At 37.6% G+C, this 25,361-nt stretch overlaps 1 protein-coding gene and 2 long non-coding RNA genes across 3 annotated transcripts; 2 read left to right on the plus strand and 1 right to left on the minus strand.

Annotated features, from left to right (window-relative positions):
• Positions 1–8,184: 8,184 nt before the first annotated feature.
• On the plus strand, positions 8,185–9,042 carry LOC124173109. The gene is made up of 3 exons (XR_006868389.1): positions 8,185–8,385; positions 8,551–8,756; positions 8,829–9,042. It is a non-coding gene; the product is annotated as an uncharacterized LOC124173109 (long non-coding RNA).
• A 222-nt stretch (positions 9,043–9,264) lies between these two features.
• On the plus strand, positions 9,265–10,332 carry LOC124173283. Its single transcript, XM_046552801.1, has 3 exons — positions 9,265–9,750; positions 9,911–10,063; positions 10,144–10,332. Exons 1-3 carry the CDS (start codon positions 9,607–9,609, stop codon positions 10,330–10,332), a joined length of 486 nt encoding a protein of 161 aa, XP_046408757.1. The 5' UTR covers positions 9,265–9,606.
• Positions 10,333–20,962: 10,630 nt separating this feature from the next.
• LOC124173105 lies at positions 20,963–23,948 on the minus strand. Its single transcript, XR_006868385.1, has 2 exons — positions 22,887–23,948; positions 20,963–21,672 (listed from the first exon to the last, which is right to left on the minus strand). It is a non-coding gene; the product is annotated as an uncharacterized LOC124173105 (long non-coding RNA).
• Positions 23,949–25,361: the final 1,413 nt, after the last annotated feature.

Raw genomic sequence — 25,361 nt, forward strand, 5'->3', positions numbered from 1 at the left:
TGCAAACTAATAAATCTTAGCAAAATAAAACACGAATACCCAGTCACCAGAAACATGTAAACAAGTACGCATTTAATATCGTGTGTCATCTTTTTCTTCACTTTTTCGCAGCGTTCATTGCCAACACACTAAAATTTCAATGCTTGATCGAGACTTTAGGAGCTTAAGTGCCACTTTATAAAGTGAGATCCTTGGGACGACTCTGAAACGAACTTTAGCTAAAGTCTCACTTTACCGTAAAGAGAGACTTTGTAAAGTGAGCAATTTCAGTGTCGTCTATGAATCGCACCCTTAGAGATTTAGTGGAGTGAGGACGGGGGTCCACAGCAGGACAAGTGTCTATGTGCCGCTCCCGTATAACCTCAGTTTTAGTGGCTAAATCATTGATTAACTGACGCTGATTATGTCAGTAACGTCCGTAAATGTTCCCGCTGCCGCCTACTGTGAAAATATTCAAGATCCAACCAATTTTGGCTTTTTTGTGGCGTTTTTAGTGTTTGCCTCAATCTAGCCGCTGCCGAGAAATTTCAAAGTCCCACCAATCTTAGGGGGTGGCTTTGCCTACCTTGTGATTCTATGTGCTTCTAGTGCCATTTATTCTACTGCTCCTGTGAAAGTTTCGTATCCCTACGTGCATTTTTCTTTCAATTACAAGTGTCTTAAGTTTTCAGTTATACCGAGTTGGTTTTTGTGTTATAATTCCCTGTGTAATTGAAAATCCGTCCTGATTGAGGTTAATCAGTGTTTCGGAGTTACTTTTCCTTTATATTTCACCCCTTCAGTGACATTCTATGCCTTATTTTTGGTTATTTTTGAAGTTTTGTGTTTCACGCTTGAACATGTGACGATTTGTCGATCGTTTTCCAATAATACGTTATTATTTCTTATCAGTGCATTTCCAAGTGTTTATATCCAGTGTAGAATATCAATATTGTCTAATTATACTATTCTGTGTGCCTTTTATCTCGAAAAGTGAAAATCTGGGGTTATTTTTTGATGTTTTTCGTAGTGAAGGCGATCGTCCTTTGTTTTTGTCGACTGGTGTCTCCTTATAACCTCCCTTTAGAACCCAAAAATTGTGTTCCGGATCGGATTGTCAAGGTCCTGGTGTTATTCCGAACGTTCTGTGTTTATTAGGAGGCCGACAAATCATTTTTCAAATTTTAGTGATTTTTGAGTTGAACTTGCTGCTGTGGACCTCCGTCCTCACTACTCAGAACCCGCGAATCGACTCCCGTCCGACCCTGCAAATCACTGCAGTTTAGCTACAGCTAAACTGCAGTGATTTGCAGCTAGTTTTTGCGTGCATTTTTGTGCATTATTTTGTCATATTTATATCTTTCTTTCCTTCCTGTAACGTATGTGGTCATTTGTTTTAACTTGTGTAATGTGGTGGGAGGCCCCTCCGACGGACACCACCTTTTCGTGATGGAGGGATTGTGAGCTCTAAAGTTTTTATTCCAGCTTCAGGTTGCATCATTGAAATTTAAGTGCATCTTGAAATGAGCCAGACTAAGAGTGTCCAAATTTTCATAAAATATTGAGTGCTGTGATTTGATGGCCCAAAAATGGCTGTACTCAAAGCAGACAGTTACCTCTCATCGATGAGCATTACACAAGTGTTGTGGACTTTGACCCTTAATTGAATGAATGTAAAGGATGGAGAACAATCTGCTAACCCGATTGGCAGATATCATGTATTATTGACAGCAAGGGAATGTGAGTACTACAGGGAACTAATGCCTCTGGAACATACTGTGAGAAAAGGAAGTTACTGGTGCATTCAGTACTACAATTGACTCTATTGAAGCCAGTCTGCTATGTCACAGATGGATGTCTTTGAAAGATGGTGTAATGAAGAAGTGGTGATGGAGTAAGATTGGCTGGATTGAATATGCTCTGTGGTCCCTACCTTGTGGTTAACTAGTATGAGCTTACATATTGGTGTCCATGTGAGTAGATAACGAGTAATCTGTGCTTTTAATTTTGACTTGATTTTTCGTTTTGATAATTGTGTGTGATTTCATGTACAGTTTCACATTGAAGGTGGCGAGTTCGAATATGGTCACTGGAGGAAAAAATGCTACAATTGGAGAAATATGAACCGCTTAAATGACTGCAGGCTGAGGAACACATAATATGCCTGCTGAACTAGTAGGAGCTGAAGTATTGGTGTCCATGTGACTACATAACGTGTAATCTGTGCTTTTAATTTTGACATGATTTTTCGTTTTGATAATTAATGATTGTTTATCCTGTCCTTAATATAGTTTCATACGGATGACGGCTGGTCCCGATAATCTTAGTCCTGGTTGAAATATCCAGTGGTTGATGCTAAAACTGAAAGAAAGGAGCTGCTTACGTTGTTGCAAACTGAGGAGTTTCATATGCATACACTGAACCTCAATGCAGTGAACTCATAAGTGCTTGAAATTCGCTGTCTTGGTGAGTAAATGGCTTTGATTGTGTCAGTTGAAAATTATGTTGTTGCATCCCTGTTTTAATTATGAATTCTTTCATTGACAGTTTCATTTGGATGATGACTGGTCCCGATAATCTTATTTCTGGTTGAAATATCCAGTGGTTGATGATATAACTGAAGGATATGAGCTGCTTACATTGCTTCAGGCTGAAGAGAGTTTCACATGAATGTACTTAACTGCTTGAAGTGATCTCATAAGTGTTTGTAAAATGCTGTCCTGGTGAGTGAGATGATAAACTGCTTGCCAAATTTTCCATAGGAATAGCATGAGAAACTGATATGTAACCCTTACTCTGTGCTATCTGAGTATGAGCTGCTTGTATTGTTTCATGCTGAAAAGTATTTTTTACTTTTTATTATCATCCTCGGTCTGAACTTGTAGGAACATGTTTATTTCTTTCCTGGTTAGTACATAACCTGGAATGTGTGAATTGTATTTTAAATTGTTTTTTTTTTGTGGTAATTTTTACTTTCATACTGATTAAAAAATTTTCAGATTTTCTAAGAAAACATCAAGAATCATCTGCTAGCTATAAAAGGATATATTATCTATTATGTTCTTAGGCTTCAAAAGTACTGTGAATGCTGTGCAGGACTATTGTTTTTATATCTGTGGGTTTAGTTTGCCATGCCTTTGGTGGAAGATTTTTTTTTAATTTCTTGGTTTGTGGCAGTCTTCTTGCTTGATGAACAGGCATATTGAGTCAGATTGTAGAAAGACTGATTGCTACTACAGAGCAATGCTGCTTCATTGGTTGGATGCTCTGAGTTGAAATTAGAGAGCTTTTTTACAGCTGCCAAGGTGGGGATGTTACTTGAAATGTGTGAGTTTGATAATTACTTGGTGCATTGAAGGAATCGTTAGTTTTTCTTTGATTTTTTACATTATGGGGTGTCTGAGTAGTTATGAAGACATACGTCGTATTTATTTTCTAATGCTTCGTATCCAGTAACAGGTTATGTGGCATCCTCTGCTTCATTTTGATTGAAATGGGACCATTTCCATGTTTCCATATTTCAGATGGTGTGGTGAATGATTTGAAGATGGAGCATCTGGTTATTCCTTCACATTCCGCGGTCATATATTGGGATACACATAACTGTATGGATTAATCAAATTAACCATAGCTTCCTTGCTTATAGTTATTGGAGTCATATTTTCATTTGATTGTATCATGTGAATATGGGTTTGTATTTTGTGTGGCTTATGAATTGAAAAATGTTTATTAAAAACCTACAGTTCTGGCAGTAATGTCACCTTTACATTGCAGATCAGATTGAAATTGAAAATTGCCCTGTTAAGCGATGGATTTAGTTATGTGGAGATTATGATTTCTCAATGGGAAACTGCTCTAATGTGAATCTGCTGCAAGCCTGTCCTAATTTGAATGTTAGTTTAGCGACTGTCTCCTTTGAATTTTAAAAAGATTCAATACAGAATAATGCTGCGGAAGGACAACCTAGGGCGGATGTTACTGCTCTTTTGCTGCCTGAAGGCAGTGTTAATGAAGTGGTATGTACATATTCTAGTGCCACCTTGTGATTATACAGCTAGTCTTAGTTTTATTTGATTTATTTCAATGCATGTGGGTATTTGGAAAATGATTTTGTTTATTATACTGATTATACTTAATGTAAGAAATTTTTTATTCCAGTCACTGGAGAGTGATATTTTCTTTGAAAGTCTCTAATATTTGCCTTTCTTTATAGAATAAAGCTGCAGAAGGAAAACGTAGGGTAAACAGCGCTGCTCCTTCGCTGCCCGAAGGAAGTGTTAATGAAGTGGTATGTACATATTCTGGTACATCCTTGCAGATTTAATGACTAGTTTTAGTTCTCCTTTGTGACAGCAGTATCGATGTATGCTAATTCATTTTAATGCAAGTGGGAGACCGGAAAATGATTTTTTAACTATACTTAGCACAAGACAGTTTTTTATTCCCGTCGTTGGAGAGGCACATTTGTCTTTGAAAGACTTTAACCATTAGCTTTCCTTCTAGAATAAAGCTGCCAAAGGACAACCGAGGGAAGTTACCACAGCTCCATTGCTGCCCGAAGGCAATGTTACTGAAGTGGTATGTATCCTCTTCTTCTGAAGTGGTACTGGTACCTTCTTGCAGATTTTCACTCATTTGTGGCTCAGGTGTAGATTGCTGTTGTTCCTAAATGGTTGATGTTGCTTCATACATAATCTCATTTACCCTTTTTAATTGCTTGAATTTATAGGGTGAAATTTGTGTCTTTGGTGGCACTGAATATTCGCGAGAGAGGATTGCTAAATGCAACCATAGTAGTGCCAGGCAGCTAGCCACAGATTTGGCTGTGATGGTTTCCTCCATGGAGGAGCTAGGTACATGCACGCTGACAGGGACAAAAGAAAATGTGTTCTTGAAGAAAACTGTGGACGTATAGCCTGCGTTAGATAAGGGTAGAGTAGAAGATATTATTGGTAAGTACATCGTTTTATCTTTAATTTGATAGCTTTGATTTAGATAATATCCTGCTTGTTACTGCAATAACTTCATTGAAGTCCAAAGTAATTTAATAGAAATGTATATCCCTACTTGGCCTCATTTTCACTATGATTATTATCCTATTGCGGTCTCTTGTTAACTTTTTATGATCTAAAAATGAAATTTTCCACAGTTCATCTTGTAAACTCAAGGCACTTCCTCAACATGGAATGACCGGATGAAATGAATGTTATTCCAGCAATCGTTCATTTAAAAGCATTGAAGTATTTCAAGTTTTGATGCAAAATTGCTGCATGATTCCTGTATTGTTTTGAATGCTCCCTTGAAATTTGTCTTTTTTTGCTTGCAGCTCTTGGAAAATAATTTTCTGCAGAGTTTATTGTGCCACATTCACAGCTTTCACCATAAACTCTAAGATTATTAAGAGAACTGGGGGTCTATTCTCTAACTCGAAGCGCGGTAGCTTTCTGGTGGAAAGATGCTTAATAAAGCTACTTGCTCCCACTTGTATTCTCTAACGCTGAAGCTCCGGCGAAGAGCTTGCAGAAGCTACCGGTAGCTTATTAGGCTCCAACCCTTATTCTCTATGGGATTTGAAGCTACTTCCGTAGCTTCAAACTAGCTACCACGGTAGCTTCGCGAAGCGCGCCCTCGAACCCCGCGCTTCAGCTAGCTACAATCAAAATACATAGGAAATTCTCATAGGGCCATCGGAATTCCCAAGAACCCTGTATAAGGACGATTGTCTTCGTGCGCTACGATCGTCATTTGTCCAAAATTTGCGTCGCAAGTTAATATGGTTCCTAATCCCGCCGATGGCAGCGCCGACCACCAACCAGAGGCGGCGTCACAGCCATTTTGCCATTGTCGCCAATGGGAGGAACGTGAGAGTCTCTTGCAAAATCACTGCTTATTCAGGAAGCAATGGGTTTAAGAAGCTGTTGTGTGCCAGGATGCTCTACTCTGCGGTCGCAATGCCGCCAATCCGCCAAGCGGTCATAAGTTTAAATGATCTTAAGTTTGGGCGGGAATTCCCTGTATTTTATTTAACCATATAATTACCGAAATATTTCACTTTTAACTTCTTTTTCAGTCCGAATCCCAGCTTGAAAAATGGAGGAAGGCTATTCCTCGGAAGGATAAGGTTTTGGCGATTACAGATCGTGTGTGTGAGCTGCATTTCAGCCCAAACGACATAATTCGATGGTACGAAACACGATTGCCTGATGGGACCATCCATAAAATAGAAAGAGGAATTCCGCTCATTAAAGAGGGGGCTGTCCCATCGATTTTCCCAAATTTGCCCAAGTACCTGTCGAAGGAGAGCAGGACAAGGAAGCCACCCGCGGAAAGGAAGTTAGGGCAGGAGGGCATTGGAGGGCAGAATTTGGAAGAGGAACCAAATACATCAGTGGATTTGCGGCATGCCGAGGTAACATATCCAGCAAATATTACAGAGGAGGCGGATTGTGGAAACTTCCTGCACTTGTTAGCGGACGTAGTATTAAGTACTGCTGCGGACGAGTTGGGGTGCAAATCAGCCCATTTGTATAGCGTGAGTGCCTTGGTTGAAGCTCTACCGACGCTTAAGCTGCCAGATTCGAGCTGGACATCTGCTCGAGTGGGGGTCAGTGTTGTTTTCCTTCATGTGGGAGTGGATTTCCTCACTGAAAAAACTCTCGTTATTGCGGAGGATCTTAGTTACAAGGTATGTTTTATCTGTTTTTTGTGTTCCGTTCTTAAGTTTATTGTAATGTACGAACATGAACTGACCATATGCCTTGATTATTCCGTATTGTTATCATTTTTTGTCGTATTGTAGGTTATACTAAAGAGTCAGGAGGTCCAACTAAATGAGGTCCAAGAAGTAAAGAGTAATGCAGATGTAATGGAGGTCATTGGTGCCATTGACAACCTGCGTTTGTGTACAGGAGTGCGTGATGACCGAAGGTATTTTCGGTATTTTCTATAACTGTACCACTATTGTTAAGTTAAGGAATATTTTCATCTAGACGCCGATGACGCCGTGAGTGAAATATTATCATATATAATATGCTGGATTCAAAGCGCGACAACATTGACAGTAGGATCGCGGAGGATAAAAATAGTGTTCAAAATTATTTTCTAAAAATTCGTACTTAGTTATAGTTCCGATAATTACCAATAGTGAATTTCATTTCATATTTACATTACTCTATTTTCGGATTTGTCTCATCATTTCGTTTGTTTTATCATGTGACTGTTTCACGCTATGATTGCAACATGTGCAATTTTAACTAAAAGTCACTCTGTTTTCGAGTGTTAAGTAACCGGTAACAGCTCTCAGTAACTTTCCTTTTCAATTTTTTTTTCAATTAATATCTTTATGTCCATGCTCTCACTTCATTACTATTATGATGTTTAAGAAAGTATGCCAATTATTGTGGAAATATGCTCCTTCATTGACTTCCATTGTGTTACTTACTTGTTTTTGCTTGCTTCTGTTACATTAGGTGCCAAAAATCTTTGAAATTGTATTCGTGAATATAATAAATGTTAAAACTTGGGTACTTTCCACTTAATTTTCTTTTTATTGTAATACAATTTCGAAATAAAAAGAAACGTGGATATTACCACAGTTTTACCATTTATTATGAGATGCAGTTCCACTACCCCTCGCCAGCTACGGTTGAACCGATGTGTCATAACGAGGCTGCTACATCTGCTAGGAAGTTGGCAATGATGCACATTTCCACCAAAATGTCATTAGCTACCATCTCCTATCCTACTCCTAATTCCATTTTGTTTATCTACAGTACTTAATCGCTTCACGCAACTCCAATTGTAACGAGTACAATTAATTTCATTTTCTTATCCACTCCAACTCTAACATGGCTATTCCGATTTCATCTGTTTCATTGAATTTCACTTACACTGTGATCCTTTTCACTTGGCAGTATCGCATTAATTCTAGTCAGCAGTGCAGCGATGGGGGTTTGGGGGATAAAGAGCTCTGAAATTTTTAAGTTTCATCCATTTTACTTGATTGATATTGCCCGATTAATAGGATAGTGTAAGGATTAGTAAAATATCCCTCAGAAAGCCATGAAGCACACCATTTTGAACCGCTTATCTTAAAATTCTGCAGTTTATCAATATCAAACCTACCGCTATCATGGTGGGTATTGCATAACCTCACACACCCTGGTATTAGTTGCACCTAAACCCCCCCCCAGCCTTAATTCCTAGCTGTGCCCCTGATTACAGTGGTGTGGTTGTTATCTTTTTACCATTAAATGAGAGAAGGAGTTTCAAAATAACACAATGTTGTACTCATTTCTTTTTCTAATCTACTTCCTACCTCATTGCCAAAGTTCCCCCTTTCCTTCCTATTGCTTTTGACATGTCACTACCTCATTATTGCCGCCAAAGGGCAGTCGTACAGTTTGCGTAAGTATTTGCATGTTGTCTTACTTTCATTAATTCTTACTTTTTTATAGAGAAATGCTATGTGTTATTTTTTTATGAGTAATTTGTTGCACAGCATCAGCATCTTATTTAAGACCCTTAGCTTTTACATTTTTATAATTATGACCCACTCTTTCATTTTTGTAGGGCATATCCAATGTGTGCCGGATATGTTCCTGTGAAGGAAAATAGGGCAAGAGGCAGGGGACCTAGCAGTCTCTGCTTACACTGCAATTTGGCCAGGAAGCAAATGTGTGACAGAAAAAGACGGCAGCAGGTGTTTCTTGCCAAAAAAATACCTAAAAGTTGCCTTGACAAAATGTCGAGTTAAGGCTGCACGCCTGTCTACTAAGGTAGAGTATGGTTTACTGTTGGTTCAGCATGGTGCATTTCATCACTTTACTTACTAACTGATGAATTTCTAGGTCTCCGACTTAAAAAAGCACATGGAGGAGTTGAGAGTACAGACCAGTGCTAAATCTGCCGACATCTTGGAGGCTGAAGTAGCTAGTCTACCTGTGGCTCAGCAAGAGGCTATCAGAGCCTGTTTTGAGTCCTCAAAACGAGTGAATTCGAAAGGTAGACGATATACTAATAACTGGGTGTATGAATGCATACTGTTAAGGATCAAGAGCCCAAAAGCTTATGAGCACCTCAGGTCTCATGGGATATAAGCATTACCAAGTGCACAGACCCTTCGTCGTTACTTAGAGAAAATTAAAGGGGCCTATGGGTTCCAGGAGGCAACCTTCAAGTGTTTGAAGGAAAAGGGGAAACTTCTTCCGTCAGTGGAGAAGAGAGGTATGACAATGATGTTTAAATGAAGATTCATTTTTCTGTCTATCTGCTTAAAAATACTATTTATTTACTACATTTGTTTCCCTAGGTGCTCTCTTAATCGATGAAATGAAGCTCGCCCAATGTGTTGCTTTCGACCGGAGGGAGCTTAAAGTAGTTGGTTTCACCGATCTAGGAGACCATACCCCAAGGCACCAGAGAAATTAGCGTGGAGATCATGCCCTGGTAATGATGTACCAGCCATTTAGAGGTAGATGGGTGCAGGCTCTGTCTTGCTTTTTGAGCAAGGGCTGTGCCTCAAGCACCGTTCTCCATCACCTAATACTGGAGTGCATCATTCTTCTGGAGAAGGCTGATCTCCATGTTGATTTGGTGGTGACAGATGGTGCCCAGTGAAATCGGACGATGTGGAGGCACTTTGGTATAGATGCCGAAAATGCCAGCTGCATTCATCCAGTGAATGCATTGAGGAGACTGTGGTTCTCGTCCGACTTCCCACATTTGATAAAGAATGTGAGGAACTTTTTTGTGAAAAATGAGGAGACTTGGGTAGGTATTTGTTTACTTATGATTAGAAATTTTCAAAATATAGAAATTATATACTTAGTAATTTTTCATTGCATCTTAACTTTGATGCAATTTTTTCTGTGCTATTGTATTGATGTCTCTTAATTTTCAATTTTTTCCTTATTTATATAACTTTCTGCAGACACCTGATGGCATCGTCAAACTTAAGCACTGGGAGGCGATTGTGAAACTGGGTAATCCATGTGGATTCCAATTGAAGGCATGCCCTGATTTGACCATGGACCACATACACCCGAAACCATACCAGAAGATGAATGTTCGTAGAGCCTTTCAGGTATAGTGGTTCTTCTTGTGCTGTATACACTGTGAAATACGTCTATCGAACCGTAGGTAATGTAATCTCGCTCATCTTAGTTCTTCGGTGGTAAGGTTGCAGCGGCAATGCAGGTCTACAAAGGTCGGCATGATGGTTTGGAGGACTGTGACGCTTCAATAAAAATAATTCAGCGTTTTCAGGTCCTTATTCAGTCTCTCAACTCACGGACTCAATTGAGTGCACTGAGGAAGGGATCAGAAAATTGGAATGTGAGTCATAAGTTGTAATTGCTTGGAAGCTTAGATTTCAAAAGTAGGCACACCTGAAATCTTGTATGTAGAATGTGTATTCCTTTCTGAATAATTTCCTTATGTCACACCTGGGAATTCTATCTTCCTGTTAAATATGTAATTGGTCTTCCTTAATTTGCAGCAAGGTATGGAGAGTAATAGTAATTTTTTCCTTATCTGTTCCTTAGGCTCTTCTAAATTTCCTTACTTACATCGAGGAATGGGAAAAGGCTGCCCTAGAAAATGGGTACTATTTTCTATCGGGGAACACTACCCTAGGCCTTAAAGTGAGCATTCGTTCGGCTTTAGAGCTTTACAGCTTTCTGGAGGCAGAATGTGGTTTTCAGTACCTAATGACTGCCAGATTAAATCAGGATGCTTTGGAAGTAAGTGGATCGCATTTGGTTATTTGTATGAATATTCTATTGCAGTTATCCTTAGGAGTGATATCAAGTTGTTTATGAATTGATATGGACAATTCCAATTTATTCTTTTCAGAGATTCTTTGGAATGATGCGCTCTGCCTGTGGATCAAATGATCACCCAGACTCAGTGTTGTTTGCGCAGATGTTCAAGCTCATCAGCACATATTCACTGGTCAAGCCACCCAGGGGGAGCAATGTATCTGGGGGGGGATATGTTGAAGACCCTGGTGTCAACGGTTGCCATAGATGATTCATGGGATCGTCATGACAAGCTCAGTGGCATCATGGACAATATAGTTGATAAGGGGAGCTTGGCAGAAAATATGCCTGTAATAATGGAGGATGACCATAATTACCATGTGCTCCATTCATCAGACTATGTCCTGGGGTACTTCTCTGGGTATGTAGCAAGGAAATGTCAACGTTTTACAAAATGTGAAGATTGTCGAAAGAGTGTGCAACATGAAGGTGCTCCTGATGGTGAGGGTTGTAATGCCTTCCTACATTATGTTAACAGGGGAAACTTATCATATTAATCAAAGAGGCTGTATGATTTGATAAGTGTTCTATAAATGAAGACTGTCCAGGTGCTTTCCTCAAGCCCACTAAGTGTGGACACACTTTTCGATGTCTTGGCAGCCGTGGATGATATTGATGCATTACCGCTAGTAGGTTGTCCACAGCATTGCCATTCTTTCACTGGAGCCATAGTGCGGTTCTTTGCTTTTACTAGAATGCACTTTGCATGTAAAGCAGCTAACAAGGGCGATAATGTTAATCAGGAGAAGGCACGCCTCCACAGAAAGATGGCAAAGTTGCAATAACTTCATTTCTGCGAATTTCTTATTTATCTAACAAATAGTATGCTGTATAACAGTGTCATACTTTACAGTTACAAACTGCAGATATGGACTGCATTAGTGTGTAGTTCTTGTTCCTGCAAATTCAATGTTTTTGTACATAGTGCCTCTTGAATCCTGACTACAATTTCCCATGTGCTTCCTCCAAACTTATGTCAGTGATTATGTACTTTGCAAACTGCAGATATGGACTGCATTAGTGTGTAGTTCTTGTTCCTGCAAATTCAATGCTTTTTTACATAGTGCCTCTTAAATCCTGACTACAATTCCCCATGTGCTTCATCCAAACTTATTTCAGTGATTATGTACTTTGCAAACTGCAGATATGGACTGCATTGGTGTGTAGTTCTTGTTCCTGCAAATTCAATGCTTTGTTACAAGTGCCTCTTGAATCCTGACTACAATTTCCCATGTGCTTCCTCCAAACTTATGGCAGTGATTATGTACTTTGCAAACTGCAGATATGGACTGCATTAGTGCGTAGTTCTTGTTCCTGCAAATTCAGTGCTGTGTGATGTAGCGTCTCTTGCATCCTGACTACCATTTCCCATGTGCTTCATCCAAACTTATGACAGTATTATGTACTTTGTGAACTGAAGATGCTTTGTGATGTAGTACAATCTGTGGCAAGTGAGTATCGTACTCTTTTACCACCAGTGTTAGTTTTGATGTTATATTCTTGATAATTATTCCATGGTCATCTTGTTAATATGTTTGTGATATTTTCACAGATTGAATTCATCCATCAGTGGTATTGATGTTGGTGATGAATTAATGGATATTGTCTTGGGGTGTTATCATTCTCTTTGAGTTGCTCCCTGGTTTGAGAAGACGTGTACAGTATCACCCTGCTGTAGTTCTTTAAGAACGTATGCTGTACAATGTGTGGCAAGTGAGTATCGTACTCTTTTACCACCAGTGTTAGTTTTGATTTTATACTCTTGATAATTATTCCATGGTCAACTTGTTAATATGTTTGTGATATTTTCACAGATTGAATTCATCCATCAGTGGTATTGATGTTGATGTTGGTGATGAATTAATGGATATTGTCTTGGGGTGTTATCATTCTCTTTGAGTTGCTCCCTGGTTTGAGAAGACGTGTACAGTATCACCCTGCTGTAGTTCTTTAAGAACGTATACTGTACAATGTGTGGCAAGTGAGTATCGTACTTTTTTACCACCAGTGTTAGTTTTGATGTTATATTCTTGATAATTATTCCATGGTCATCTTGTTAATATGTTTGTGATATTTTCAGAGATTGAAGTCATGGCAAGTAAGTATCACATTCATTTACCTCCAGTGTTTGTTTTCAATTATTTGTACTTGTTACTTTTTTGGTAGTCATATTCGTAATTCATTTGTGATTTTTTCAGACAATGAAGCGCTACATCAGTGGTGTTGATGGTGATCTTGATGATGGTGGAGTTGTGATGGTCTTGTAGTCGCAATGTTCCCCTGGTTTCGCCCTTCTGGTTGGACATCTATGATTGTTCATGTTGCTGATGCTAGTTTAAGATCTTAAAATATACATAGCATTTATACATAGCAATATGCATAGCCCATATCTATTGCTCCTGTGCGACCATTGATGTTATATTGTCCAGATTTATGCAATTGTCATACTGTTATTATGTTTGTTATATTTTCAGAGTTTGAAGACTATCATCTGTGTTATTGATGTTGATCTTGATGATGTTTTAGTTGTGACGGTCTTGGAGTCTCATTAGTCCCCTGGTGTTGCCCTCTGGTTGGAGGACATCTTGAAGTATCATCTTGCTGATGCTGGTTTAAGACCTTATAATATACAATGCTGTGCAAGTGAGTATTCCATATTTATTCCTCCAGTGTTAGTTTTGATGTTAAATTCTTCATATTTATTCCATGGTCATATTGTAAATATGTTTTTTTATGTTTTCAGAGAATGAAAACTTATGTCAATGGTATTGATGGTGATCTTAATGATGAATTAATGGTTATGGTCTTGTAGTTAATTGTTCCCCTGGTTTTGCTTCCTGTTTTGGGAGGGCTTTTAAAGTATCATCATGCTGATGCTGGTTTATGGTCTCTGAATTTATGTTGTGCAAGTGAGTGATCCATATGCATTCCTCCAGTGTGAATTATGTGTTGTGTTATCCATATTTTTTGCATTGTCTTTTTGTTAATTTTTTTGTCATATTTTCAGAGAATGAAGACTTAAATCAGTGGTATTGATGGTGATCTTGATGATGATTGAATTGTGCTGGTTTTGGAGTGTAACACATGACGTATCAAGTTGCTGGTGCTCCCTAATGGTTTTGCAGGGAGACAGGAGGACGGTTATGTCCGCGGTTTGAATGCCGATGTTTGTCTGAAAGTATGTTGGTTATGTGGAAAAAAATGTCCCTGCTGTCCTCCGCGTTGACCCGTGTTCAGGAGATGTTGGGATTTACAAATCTTGCACTCCTTATTATCTCATCTCTTTCTTCTAACCCAGTAAACTCTATTGGCTATCCTCATGTTCCATTACTGTCCCTAGCCAGTTTCCTGTCCTACTGTTTATGGATCATCAAGTTTCATGACCCTTACGTTCCATCAGCCTTATCAAGCTGTTTTCTAAGTCTTTGTCCATCTTTCACACCTCATTCCATGATTAGCAAGTCAGCTGTGGAGGAAGGATTATTAAGGTAGAACTATTTAAAGGATGTTAGAATGTATGTCATTAAGGAAAACAACGAATGGAAGCACATTCAGTTATGACATTATGAGAAAAGTTTTCTTTTTCCCACTTAATACTAAAATCGTTCATTTTGTGACAGTGCAGATCTTTGGGCAATATGCATGAAAAAAAATTTAAAGCAGATTATATTTCTGCACCTTGCATACATTAATCCAACATTGGAACTAATATATTTGCTTAAACGTAAATAGTGTGGTAAAGAAACATTTCAAATCATCTCAATATATGTTGCAAGGCTGGTATTATGATGTGCACCGAGGTTGTACATTTTCCATTTTATAAGTTATATCCCCTGTGTCATTTGAGAACAATTTGTAAACTTCAAAACTTTATGCTTCACGACCCCTTATTATATATATTTTTTTTAGATCACGAGATGTGGGTCAATAATAAGGGGTCGTGAAGCATAAAGTTTGAATTATACAAGGAAGAGAAGATTGACCCACATCTCGTGATCTAAAAAAAATATATATAGAACAATTTGTAACATATTGAACCACTTGTCTTTCCTCCCTAAGTGTGTGCTAGAAGTGAAAAAAATATCTCGTCCACGTAAGGTTTTAGATTCATTTGCAAGAAAACTCCATGCAATTGAGTTGTGATTTGAAAGTGAGATGATTACTCAAGGGCGTGAAATCTTAACATGAGAATATTTCTTGTACCTTGGCCTATGAGGAAGAAAGCCATGACAATTTTTCTACATAACAAATATAGTTACCAAAATTAACATAGGCATTCAGATCCTGAACATCACTATTGCGAGTGTTAGTGTTTTGTGCAAGTGAGTTGACCATATGCTTTCCTTCAGTGTAATTTCCTATGCAATTTAACCTTAATTATTCACTGATATAAGGATTAACATGTTTTCGATATTTTCAGGGAATGAAGACTTGCATCAGTGTGGAAGTCAACATCAAACAGTATCACAGCTATTCACCTTATATGTACTTCTGTTTAATTTCTCCCTTCATTATAATTTAATTCTCCTTGTATGTTGGTTTTTACATCAATGCAGTAATAGTCAACATAGGCAGATCTAGGGGGGCACGTACCTCCCCAGACCCTTAAAAATATGCAAGATATTTAATAGGGTCCAGTTACCATTGCATTTGTTCTGTATTATGGGTGCCCCCTGAACCCCCAAAATGAAATCATGGAGCCGCTCCATATACCCTGAGACATTGGTAAATTGGACTTTTTTGTACTATTGTCTTCATTATGCACAAGTTGTACGTATATAACACTTAGCTGCTGATTAAAGGTCTTTGGGTTCAAATCCAAAGCGTCTTACATGACATTTAATTGTTGCTTGGGAGTGGATATAATATACTTCAGTCCATGTGTAGAAAAGCCAACTTTTTTATCTCTGGTCCCAGGTAGATGATTAGTTGTTATGGAGGTATTTGTTGCCGAAATTGCCATTTTCGTGCCTGATCACATCCCAGTGTAAGAAACCTGTCAAGGAGTCATGGCAATCACCTGATAACTGTTTTCAAAATATCCTTTGATGTTATAATGGTTAATAAACTTGAATGCTGCCGATTTCTTGAGTAATCCTGCATATGTCAATTTCCTTACCGATTATTTCGTGCGTCTAAGCTTAATCGGCGGACGATCACTGTTTTCGCAAAGTTATAACAGTTTCTTGTGGAGGGCTACGGTGTGTGTATAATTTCAGATGGCTAAATTATCACGGGCATGTGCGTCTCTTCCTTCGCATCGAATACAGGTATGACTATAATCTAACACATATTGTCATAAATTTGGGTAGAACCCATCAATGTTCGCCAAATTGAGGTCTAAAATAATTTTGAAATTACATTGATTCAACAGTAAAACGTCTGCTAGCTGCCTCGATTGCGCAGGCTGGCCCTCTAGCGGCCAAAGTTGGAACTTGAATTTCTCGCGCAGCCATTGATAACAAATTCGAGGTGGGACATTGCCGTCCTTATACAGGGTTCTTGGGAATTCCTATGAACCGCCGTGAACCAAGTGGCGCGTGTCGCTAATCTTTTGTTCTATCCCATCAGTCTTTCTTGACACGGCTAGCGATTGAGTGGTAAACAAGAAACGTGTTGACTATTTTTGTTGTTTTGCGTAATTATTTTCTTTAATGAGGTCGGGAATGCTGCGTAAATTATTTGAAGCCTTCAATTATTGCATTCTTAACAAAGTAGTGGGCATGAGTGACAAATTTCGTGACTAAACATATATGTTTCGGAGTGAACTATCGATCGCGTTAACTAGTTGATTTCATTATTTGGAGAAGAAAAATGTTACTTTCAATCATTTTATATCATGTGAAATCTTATTTTGCATGAAGTCATTACTAGTGAGAAGAAAAACCCCAAAAACAGTGATTATCATTGATGTTGCGAGAGACTTGTAGTGACGGTACAAATTGATGCGTTGAAATCATTACCAATGCCAATGTATCCACTGCACAGAGATGGATGTCTTATTTTTGCAAGTGTTTATACATTTATGATTAACTTTACCGTGCATTATTAGCAACGATCTTTGTTGTGAAGTGATTGTGTAAAGAGAGTTTAGTGTTATATAGATGCAGACCGGAGAGAGGTGGATATATTATTGTGTTATAATGCAATGTAAGGTGTTTCATGATAGTTATTAATAAATTTTTTGCTCTTCCAATGAATAAATGTGTTCATGATATCATTCTGCTTTCATTTGTGTGTCTTTGGCCGTATACACGCATTTAATTTCAGTGCCGGTAGTTAAGTTGGTGTATTTGTTTTGAATTTTGAGAAATTGTGGCCATGGATATTCCAGAAGCCCACGGAGGAAGTCATCACAAAAACAATAATATAATATGACTTTAATATTGGAAGAAGGAACTACGTTTAATAGGTTGTTTTTTCATAATGATGGTCAAGTTCTAATGAATCGCCCTCGCTTGCAATAGTGCAAGCTTGGCGGTTGGCATATAATACTTATTCATAAAACCATTTAAATATTAATTTAGCCGTCGTGAGAACGGCACGACAGTAGAGTTTTGTGTAAATATCGTTTGAAGCATATTGTGAGCCTAAAATGATTGCTTAGGCCAATCTGAGTGAAATGACGTAACTTTCAAACATAATTTTCTCCACCTTCCCATTAACTTTGTTGAAGATATTCCCGAAATAATATACACTTATCGTATGCCCATGTTATTGCAATATTCTCTCGCAGTGCAAGAAGGAACAATCTCTGCACAGAAACAGTTTGTCATCAAAATATTTGCATCAAACAGGCAAAAGCATAAGGAGCGCTGAGTGTGAAGTTCTCGGGAATTAGAACGACAATGTGATAGCATTGGTTTAATGTGTTGGCAGTTTACTAACATTTTCTCTTCATTATATTTACATGGCCTACATGATTATCAATCGTGACATAAACTGCTGCATCGATCGAAACTATTGAATTGATATAAAAGCCGCTTAGCCAAATATAATTATTTCTACGTATTTCTATTATTATTCGTATTTCTATTATTATGAAAGCTGAAGGCACTCAGCATTTCGTAATTTACAAGCACATTAATTTCAACTAGAAGAAAAAGTCAGCTGAGAACGACTACATTATGATTTTCCCGCAGGTTACGAAATGAAACGAGCGATTTCATTGGTTCTAAGAGTAAAAACTTGAGTTCGCACGAAATATTTCTCATACCCCATATCCGGTCTGAGAAAGGTACCAGAAATTCTTGGTCTGAGAAAGCTACTCCCTGTTAGAGAATAAGGTTGGTAGCCAATTCTGGTAGCTAGTTCGAAGCTACCACGACGGGAGCTTCGAGTTAGAGAATAGACCCCCTGGTTTTATTGTAATTTAATGGCATAAATAAGTCATATTCAGTTTATTTGCCCAGCCAAAACAAGTTTTTGACTTGTAAACAGGAAGTTATTCATGTTTTCTTTTTGTGTGTATTAAAATCTTAGAGGGAGGATTTTGTCATATCTCAAAGGTTGGAATTGCTTGTTTTTTCCCCCTCTCGGAGATGGAAGTGTAACATGTGAATTGTATCGTGTTTGTAATATATGTGGCTGTAAACATTAATATATAACAAATTACTCTTTACCATGCAGTTTATTTATTTTACTGGTAACTTATTTGAGTCGTGTTGGGGGAAATCATCTTGCAGATGTAACAAGAAGAATTTTAACACGGTTTATTATACCGCCTGATGTGTGCAGTTTGCGTGTATCAGTGAAACTCTTCCTTGATGGTGGTAAGGTAACATTTTTTAATTTTTTTTTGTAAAACCCTCCTGTTGGTACGTAATGAGCGCAAATCTCTCTTGAGCAGGCCAAAAAGCATCTTAAATATTATTTTTCATTTCGGGACTTATTTTTCCACATTTGGTATTTATGAATTATTCGGCATTCCTATCTTAAGGTCTCAGTAAAGAATTTTGCCTGTAAACCGTGTTTCAAACCTCAATATTGTATCCATGGAGGCACCAATGCGCTATATGAAAAACAATATATTCCATGCAGTCTGTCAGTAATACTGCCTACTTCCCTGCATTTTTTATTTTGTTTCTGAGTAAGTCTATGTATCAATATTCTTGTTTTCATGTATTTATATAATTTTAAACAGTCTCTTGCCCGTCTTTATGAAAAATTTTAAAGTATATTTAGCATAACCACCAGTTCTAAGAGTATGATACACACAAAAAATAAGGGTGATTGCTAACATTACAGTATGTTCATTGCGGATGCAGTGCATAGGAACCAACTGTAAAAGGATACCTCAGAGAAAGACACTGAGCTGGCCATCCCTTTGTTGCACCGTCACCCTTTTAGTGGCCTTCTGCGTCAAGCAGGGATACTGTTGGACTTACTAGTCCCCCTTTCCCAGGGATGGCTTTCCTAATGAGAATGACCAAGAACTTGCAACAATCAGAACAAAGTCTATTGTGCTCTCATCATGTTTGCTTGTTCGCAATCCAATGTCAAAATTTTTTTCACAAAGCAGCATACTGAATACTAAAATGTTTTGTCACAGGTTATAGCAGTGCAACACACCGATGTTCCTATAGGAGGGTGGGAGAAGCAGTGTAAACCCAATAGCTATTTAATTAACAGTTCAACCATTGCATGGTATGCTGTGCTACTAAGTTGTAATAGTAGTTCAACCATTGCTACAGCATCCACCAGACAGCCTAGAAGACCCATCTTCAAATCACTGGATCCAATCATTTAACTCATTTGCATCACGCAATGCATATAATGCATATTCCCTTCACAAAGTTCAACCACCATCAGCACTCCACTTGAACTAAGAATATTCACCTTCATCACTATAATATCTTACTACTTCCCACGATGAATTCTGAATCAGTGATGAAATTGATAAGGATTAAAAAATGTTGCATTGTAAATGAACTGCACTGACAAAGACAGTGAGGTGTGGGACAGAGAAAGTGATTTTTCTCAGATCTAGGCGATAGCAACAAAAATTAAAAAAAAATTGTTAAGATATAGATGAACCAGTGATTCTTGGTTTTATTTCCTCGAGACTAATGATATTTAATTTCATTATGTAAAAAATGCTATCACTTTGAGTTTTCCCACTTGATACCAAGATGTTCAGATTTTGCCCTTGCCCACACCATCAGCTCATAAAACAGACCTAACCACTGCTTTCAGGCATCTAGAAGGTATGAAGAGCAATTGTTTTCATTTAATTTGCTGAAGGACTTCCGTAATTGAATAATATTGAATCGAAATTGCAAACAGGTCTGAACTTCTGTAGTTGGATACCAGGATGGCAATATTGATGTGTAAGGCAATAAATTCATGCAAAAGATATGCAAGAACACTCAACTTAAGCAAATTATTTTGACTAATAGACTGTACATTCACGCCATGACAAAATGATACAAATTAAGGGGTAAAATTGAATTTTTGTTTTAATAATTTTCTTCCCCATGAGCCAGCATAAAAAATGTGGGTTGCATGAGATACGTGAGGGCCCGGCTTACTTAGGTATATAATATCCCTTCATATTGTAATTCAGTTCCACACTGTATGTTAGCAGTGAGTTATATAGTTAACGGTTTCTTGTATTTCCTGTTTCCATGACTATGATCCATTTCAATTTTTTTTACTTTTAAAATTCAAAAGAAGATAGTGAGATCTATGCATTATGATAAAATCAGGAGCCATGGCGTTGGAGTTTTAGTTGGAGTGTTTTTAGATGCCCTTCCAGTGCATCTAAAAACACTCCAACAATGTCTGTATTTAAATGACAGCTATTGTCATTCCTATAGACGAAGTTTTATAGTGTGTAGTATAACTTCTTTTAGTTTTAATCCGACCTGTAAATTGCATTCTTGTAATGCCTCCAGGATGGAATTAATTATTATTTCCAATTTTTATTACTGAGGAACCATAACATTCATAGTTATTGTGATTCCAACCCTTTTAGTCGCCTCTTACGACAAGCAGGGATACTGCGGAGGTATTCTCAAATCCCCTCTCCGCAGGGAATGCTTTCCTAAACAGCTACTATTAAATGCTTGTTATACTGAAGAGTAATTCTGATGTTTTTTTAAGAATAATGTATAAGCAGCCTAGGTCTTTGATTGTGAAACTTTGAAAAAAATAATATGAAGTTGCTAATTCACAATCAACATTTTTATTGCAACTGAAAGTAATGTTGCACATGAATTTCATACATTCTCTTCCAGAGTTAGGAAAAGTAAGTTACTGAAAGTTACTTTGGTAGAAGTCATCAAGTAAAATCAAGTAGTTGACATACATGTAAGTATTGCAACACAGTTATGAGCAATTTAAGGATAAAAAGATTACTTTGGACAAGCAGAAACAAAGGAGAGATTAATCGTTACATATCACAATCAATCGAAATTTTGTCAGCAAAATTTACCAATGGTTGTTTCACATTTTTTATTGATACGAGTAAAATAGTTCAAATTCAGGCCACTTTATTTCTTTCAACAGCTATTTCATTCGTAGCTTTCCTATTGCTGAGGTGAGATTTGTTAGGTAAGATACTTAAACAGTGAAATACATGGGTGGACACCATGGGTTTCACCTCTTGATGCTTAGTTGTGTGCAAGGCAGATCCAGACTGCTTTCTCGATCCAGTCTCTTCTGTGCCTGGATTAAGATGAATGTCTCATACTTAAGTACTTCTGGGTTAACATCCATACATCACTTCACAGCCTTGAGCTGAGCCTCTGGGACTTTTGAGGCATGGCTCTCTTCAGAGTATCCAAATGTTGTTTGGATAGACAGAGGGAAGAGATTTCCTGTTGTCCTAGTTCGCCTCTGCTCTGCCCTTTACATATCTTAAGAAATCCATCTGGAACAGTCAAGTAAAGAATACCTTCATGAGAATAATTGGAAAAACAAACTGGATAAACTTAAAAACTGCTGCATAAAATTATATGTATTGGAAATGATGATTAAGATAATAATACCGATTTAGCATATTAGGAAATTTAATATTTTTATAATGTGGGTATACCACAGTTCTAAATAGTTAAGACCCTAGAGGCAATTCCACAGCTGGCACTGATGAGACTACCTAACTACTAACCACTTCTAGCCATTGCCTAGAGATGTTACAGCATTTTGCAGCCTCTAGTTAATGGGAGCAGTAGGAAGGGAAGTGAATGAACAAGACTTTTCAGGCTTACTGAGGGTAGAGATTATACCAGAGGTTACATAGGTCAAAATCCAATGCAGCAACACCACTTCAGTATATACCATATATGTATTCTCCAGTACAACAGTGGAGCAGTGCAGAAAACGAGAACATACTACTTATGACCAAAGCCCTGGTACACCAATGCAGCTGCCAAAAAACTATTAACCAAAGTTAATCTCTAAAGCACCATGTTGTGCTGAAGGATATTCATCAAATTTGCAGATAAAAGTGGTGACTTGCAAAAAAACACCACCTTAGAATATGAAGCCATCGCTGAGAGAATCATTTCATCTACAAGATGGTTGGTGGAATTATGGCAGCTTCAGGATGGAGAATGAAATGTGCTGACATAGAGATTCAATTTTTATGTACATAGTACCTTACTACCATGCATATATTATTGATGAATTAAAACAGAGAAATATTAAAAGAGACTATCCCCACTTAAGTGAGAGACAATGCAATGAATTATCAACTAGTCATGAAAAAACAAATGCATAAAATTCAACAAAAATTTAATTCATTTGATAAAAAATTTTGGTGGGTTACGCATACAACACGTAAACATATTAGAGTTAAAAATAAGGAGATGAATTTACCACTTGAGGCTTTTGAACATGAGTGCATTATATTTAAAAATCCAATTGAACTGCGTACATGCCAGAAGATCCCTTCAGTTTCACCAACTGGCAGGATCCCCAATCATGGATGCTCTAATTTCACCATAACTCAAGACCCCTTCTAAAAAGGCCCCACTCCCCTAAAAAATACTTTTCCCGTTAACATTCACGATAACACAGAAACCTGAAATCAAAGATTGAAGGAGAATCCTCCACCCCTCCACGTGACAACAGAACTCCACATACCTGTGTAAAAATTGTTGAAATGGGTAGATAGGCTATACAAGTGTACTTCAACAAACCTCCTTCAAGAGCCCATGCATTGATACATGATGCAATATGCTTCTTATTACAGCACTCACTGGCAGCATATCATGTAATGATATAGTTGCTATGCTAAAAATAAAAAATTTATTTCTCGCTGTTAGTTTTTACTTTTTTTATAACATGCATTAAGTACTAATGATTCATAGTTCTGAACAGAACATTCCCCACCAGCCATGCAGAACTGCCACGAATTTCAACTAATGCCAAAATCATATCTAATAACTCATCCAAGGGATCAGGGTAAGTTGATATGATGTGAATAAATTGTACAATAGCGTACTCCAAAGAACCTCCTTTTTGGAGATCATGCATTTATATATCGTGCAAGGTGCCTCTCATGAAGGCATGTGAATTGCCGCTATTAAACTAAAATAAATCTATTTTGTAATGATGAACAGTTTGCTAAATATTCGTTCCCACTATGGAACCAATACCAATTAACACACGATCACGTAACATTCGTGTTTTGGGCACACACATTACTTTAAATGCAAAAACAACCAAGCTTTTCAGTTAACAGAAGAATTAACTCGTAATGGATGGGCCCGGCTGTGGAGATGACATGGTGAGTTGTCAATATGGACGTCAAACTTGGCAGTCGACAATTGATTATCAGCAAATAATAAAATATGGTGAAGTCTCCAGCAAGGAATTGATAATAGCCTCTGAAGAAGATTGCAGGACAAACAGTCACAGGTACGTTAGTCTTTGACATGGAAAATGAAAGTGCAACAACAATACCTGGAAGGAAGCTCTGCTAATCAACACCCCCTCCACAAACCACGAATGAACAGTATTACAATGCATCTTTTCAACAATTAAAAACCTTCTTCTTCTCATGCACTGGCTATTGAAATCAAGAGCGGCTTAATTGCTACAATGGGTTTAATTAAACTGCTGTCCGACTTCAAATGAAATTATAATTTAGCGACTTCTACAATATTTTTAATGCCACTTACTCATTATAGCCTAAATGTTTTCATTGTCATTGATTAGGAAACAGCTATGGTGACATTGACCAAAAACGAAACACTGTGGAGATAGAAAATGTTTTTAAGAATCGTAATGTACCATAATATCCATCAATTCCTGAGTTTAAATAACCACATAAGGAAATGCAAATGCTTAATTGGTATAACGATGTGTTATGGAAGGACAATAAAATCATTAAAATGTAATCTTTTACAATTGGTATGAAAATAATAGTTATGGTGTACAGCTCGCTTAGTGATGCAATTTTTTGAAGCACCCTTACATGGCTGAATAAAGGAATATATTGTATTCCTGAATCAATGTATCAAAATGAAATTAGTCTGAATACTTTTGATTCCAAATACAACCCATACAGCACAGGGAGAAATTTACTCGTGTATATTGAGTCGAAATTTGGTGTAAGGAATAAGTCGAGAATTCGCCCATTTTTACACGTGTAAATGCTGTGTAAATTTGGTCCAACTCCCTTGACCCTTATAAACAAAAAATATGAAGCAAAGTACGTGTGTGAGCAGATGCTAAGATGAGCAGCAATCCGAACATGATTAAAGTTTAAGGACAGATGATTCAATAAAGTCCTCCACCTTAGTACCAGCAAAATTTTCCCAACGAAATCTAGTTAAATCATTTAACGAATCATCTTGCGGCATATATTTTATAGGTGTATATTTTATTACGATTACATATATGCTCCAGTCGAAATACAAACGAGTTAACCATTAATTGCAACTAGAATGATGCTGCTTGTTAATTTAAAATTCTCAGTAATTTCGAATTACTTCCGTCAATGCCTCGCATCACGCGAATTGAACGCTTGGAAAACAATCACGTAACGATATAACTTGTGTGACTCGAACTGGAAGCACGAGACAACAACGACGACATTAACAATTCGCTAATTCTCTTTATCCTGGTGTGCTTGTGCTCAGTGAAACTACTTGCGGTTTTACCAAGGTTTTGTGGTTTTTTAAACTATTTGGCAGTACTTTTAAGATCCATCCATCATATCGTATTCGCTGTTATCCTATCCATTATGTCATTCACATTATTTTTCACATCATCACCACTATTGTTTTGTCCTGTACTACGTACGTATTTCCTGATGAATTATTTTATACAGAGGAACCTATTATTGACACAATAAATGAAATTTTTGAACGAATATGTTGACAATGTCTTATTACCTGTTTTTTTATTAGTAATGTGCCACCGTTTGCGTGATCACTGCCATTTTCCGGTCATCAACAAGAAACCCTAACCCTGGTGGAGAAAGGAATAACTACAACGGTCCCGTTATTGGGTTCCTTGTGCATACACGTGTATTATCCGGTTTGTGGCGGACATAAGACCATATATACACCAGACTTATTCCGCTTTTACTCGGGTAATAACGGTTTTTAC

The sequence above is a fragment of the Ischnura elegans genome, assembly GCF_921293095.1.
Source record: "Ischnura elegans chromosome 13 unlocalized genomic scaffold, ioIscEleg1.1 SUPER_13_unloc_4, whole genome shotgun sequence".
In the NCBI taxonomy this organism is placed as follows: domain Eukaryota; kingdom Metazoa; phylum Arthropoda; class Insecta; order Odonata; family Coenagrionidae; genus Ischnura; species Ischnura elegans.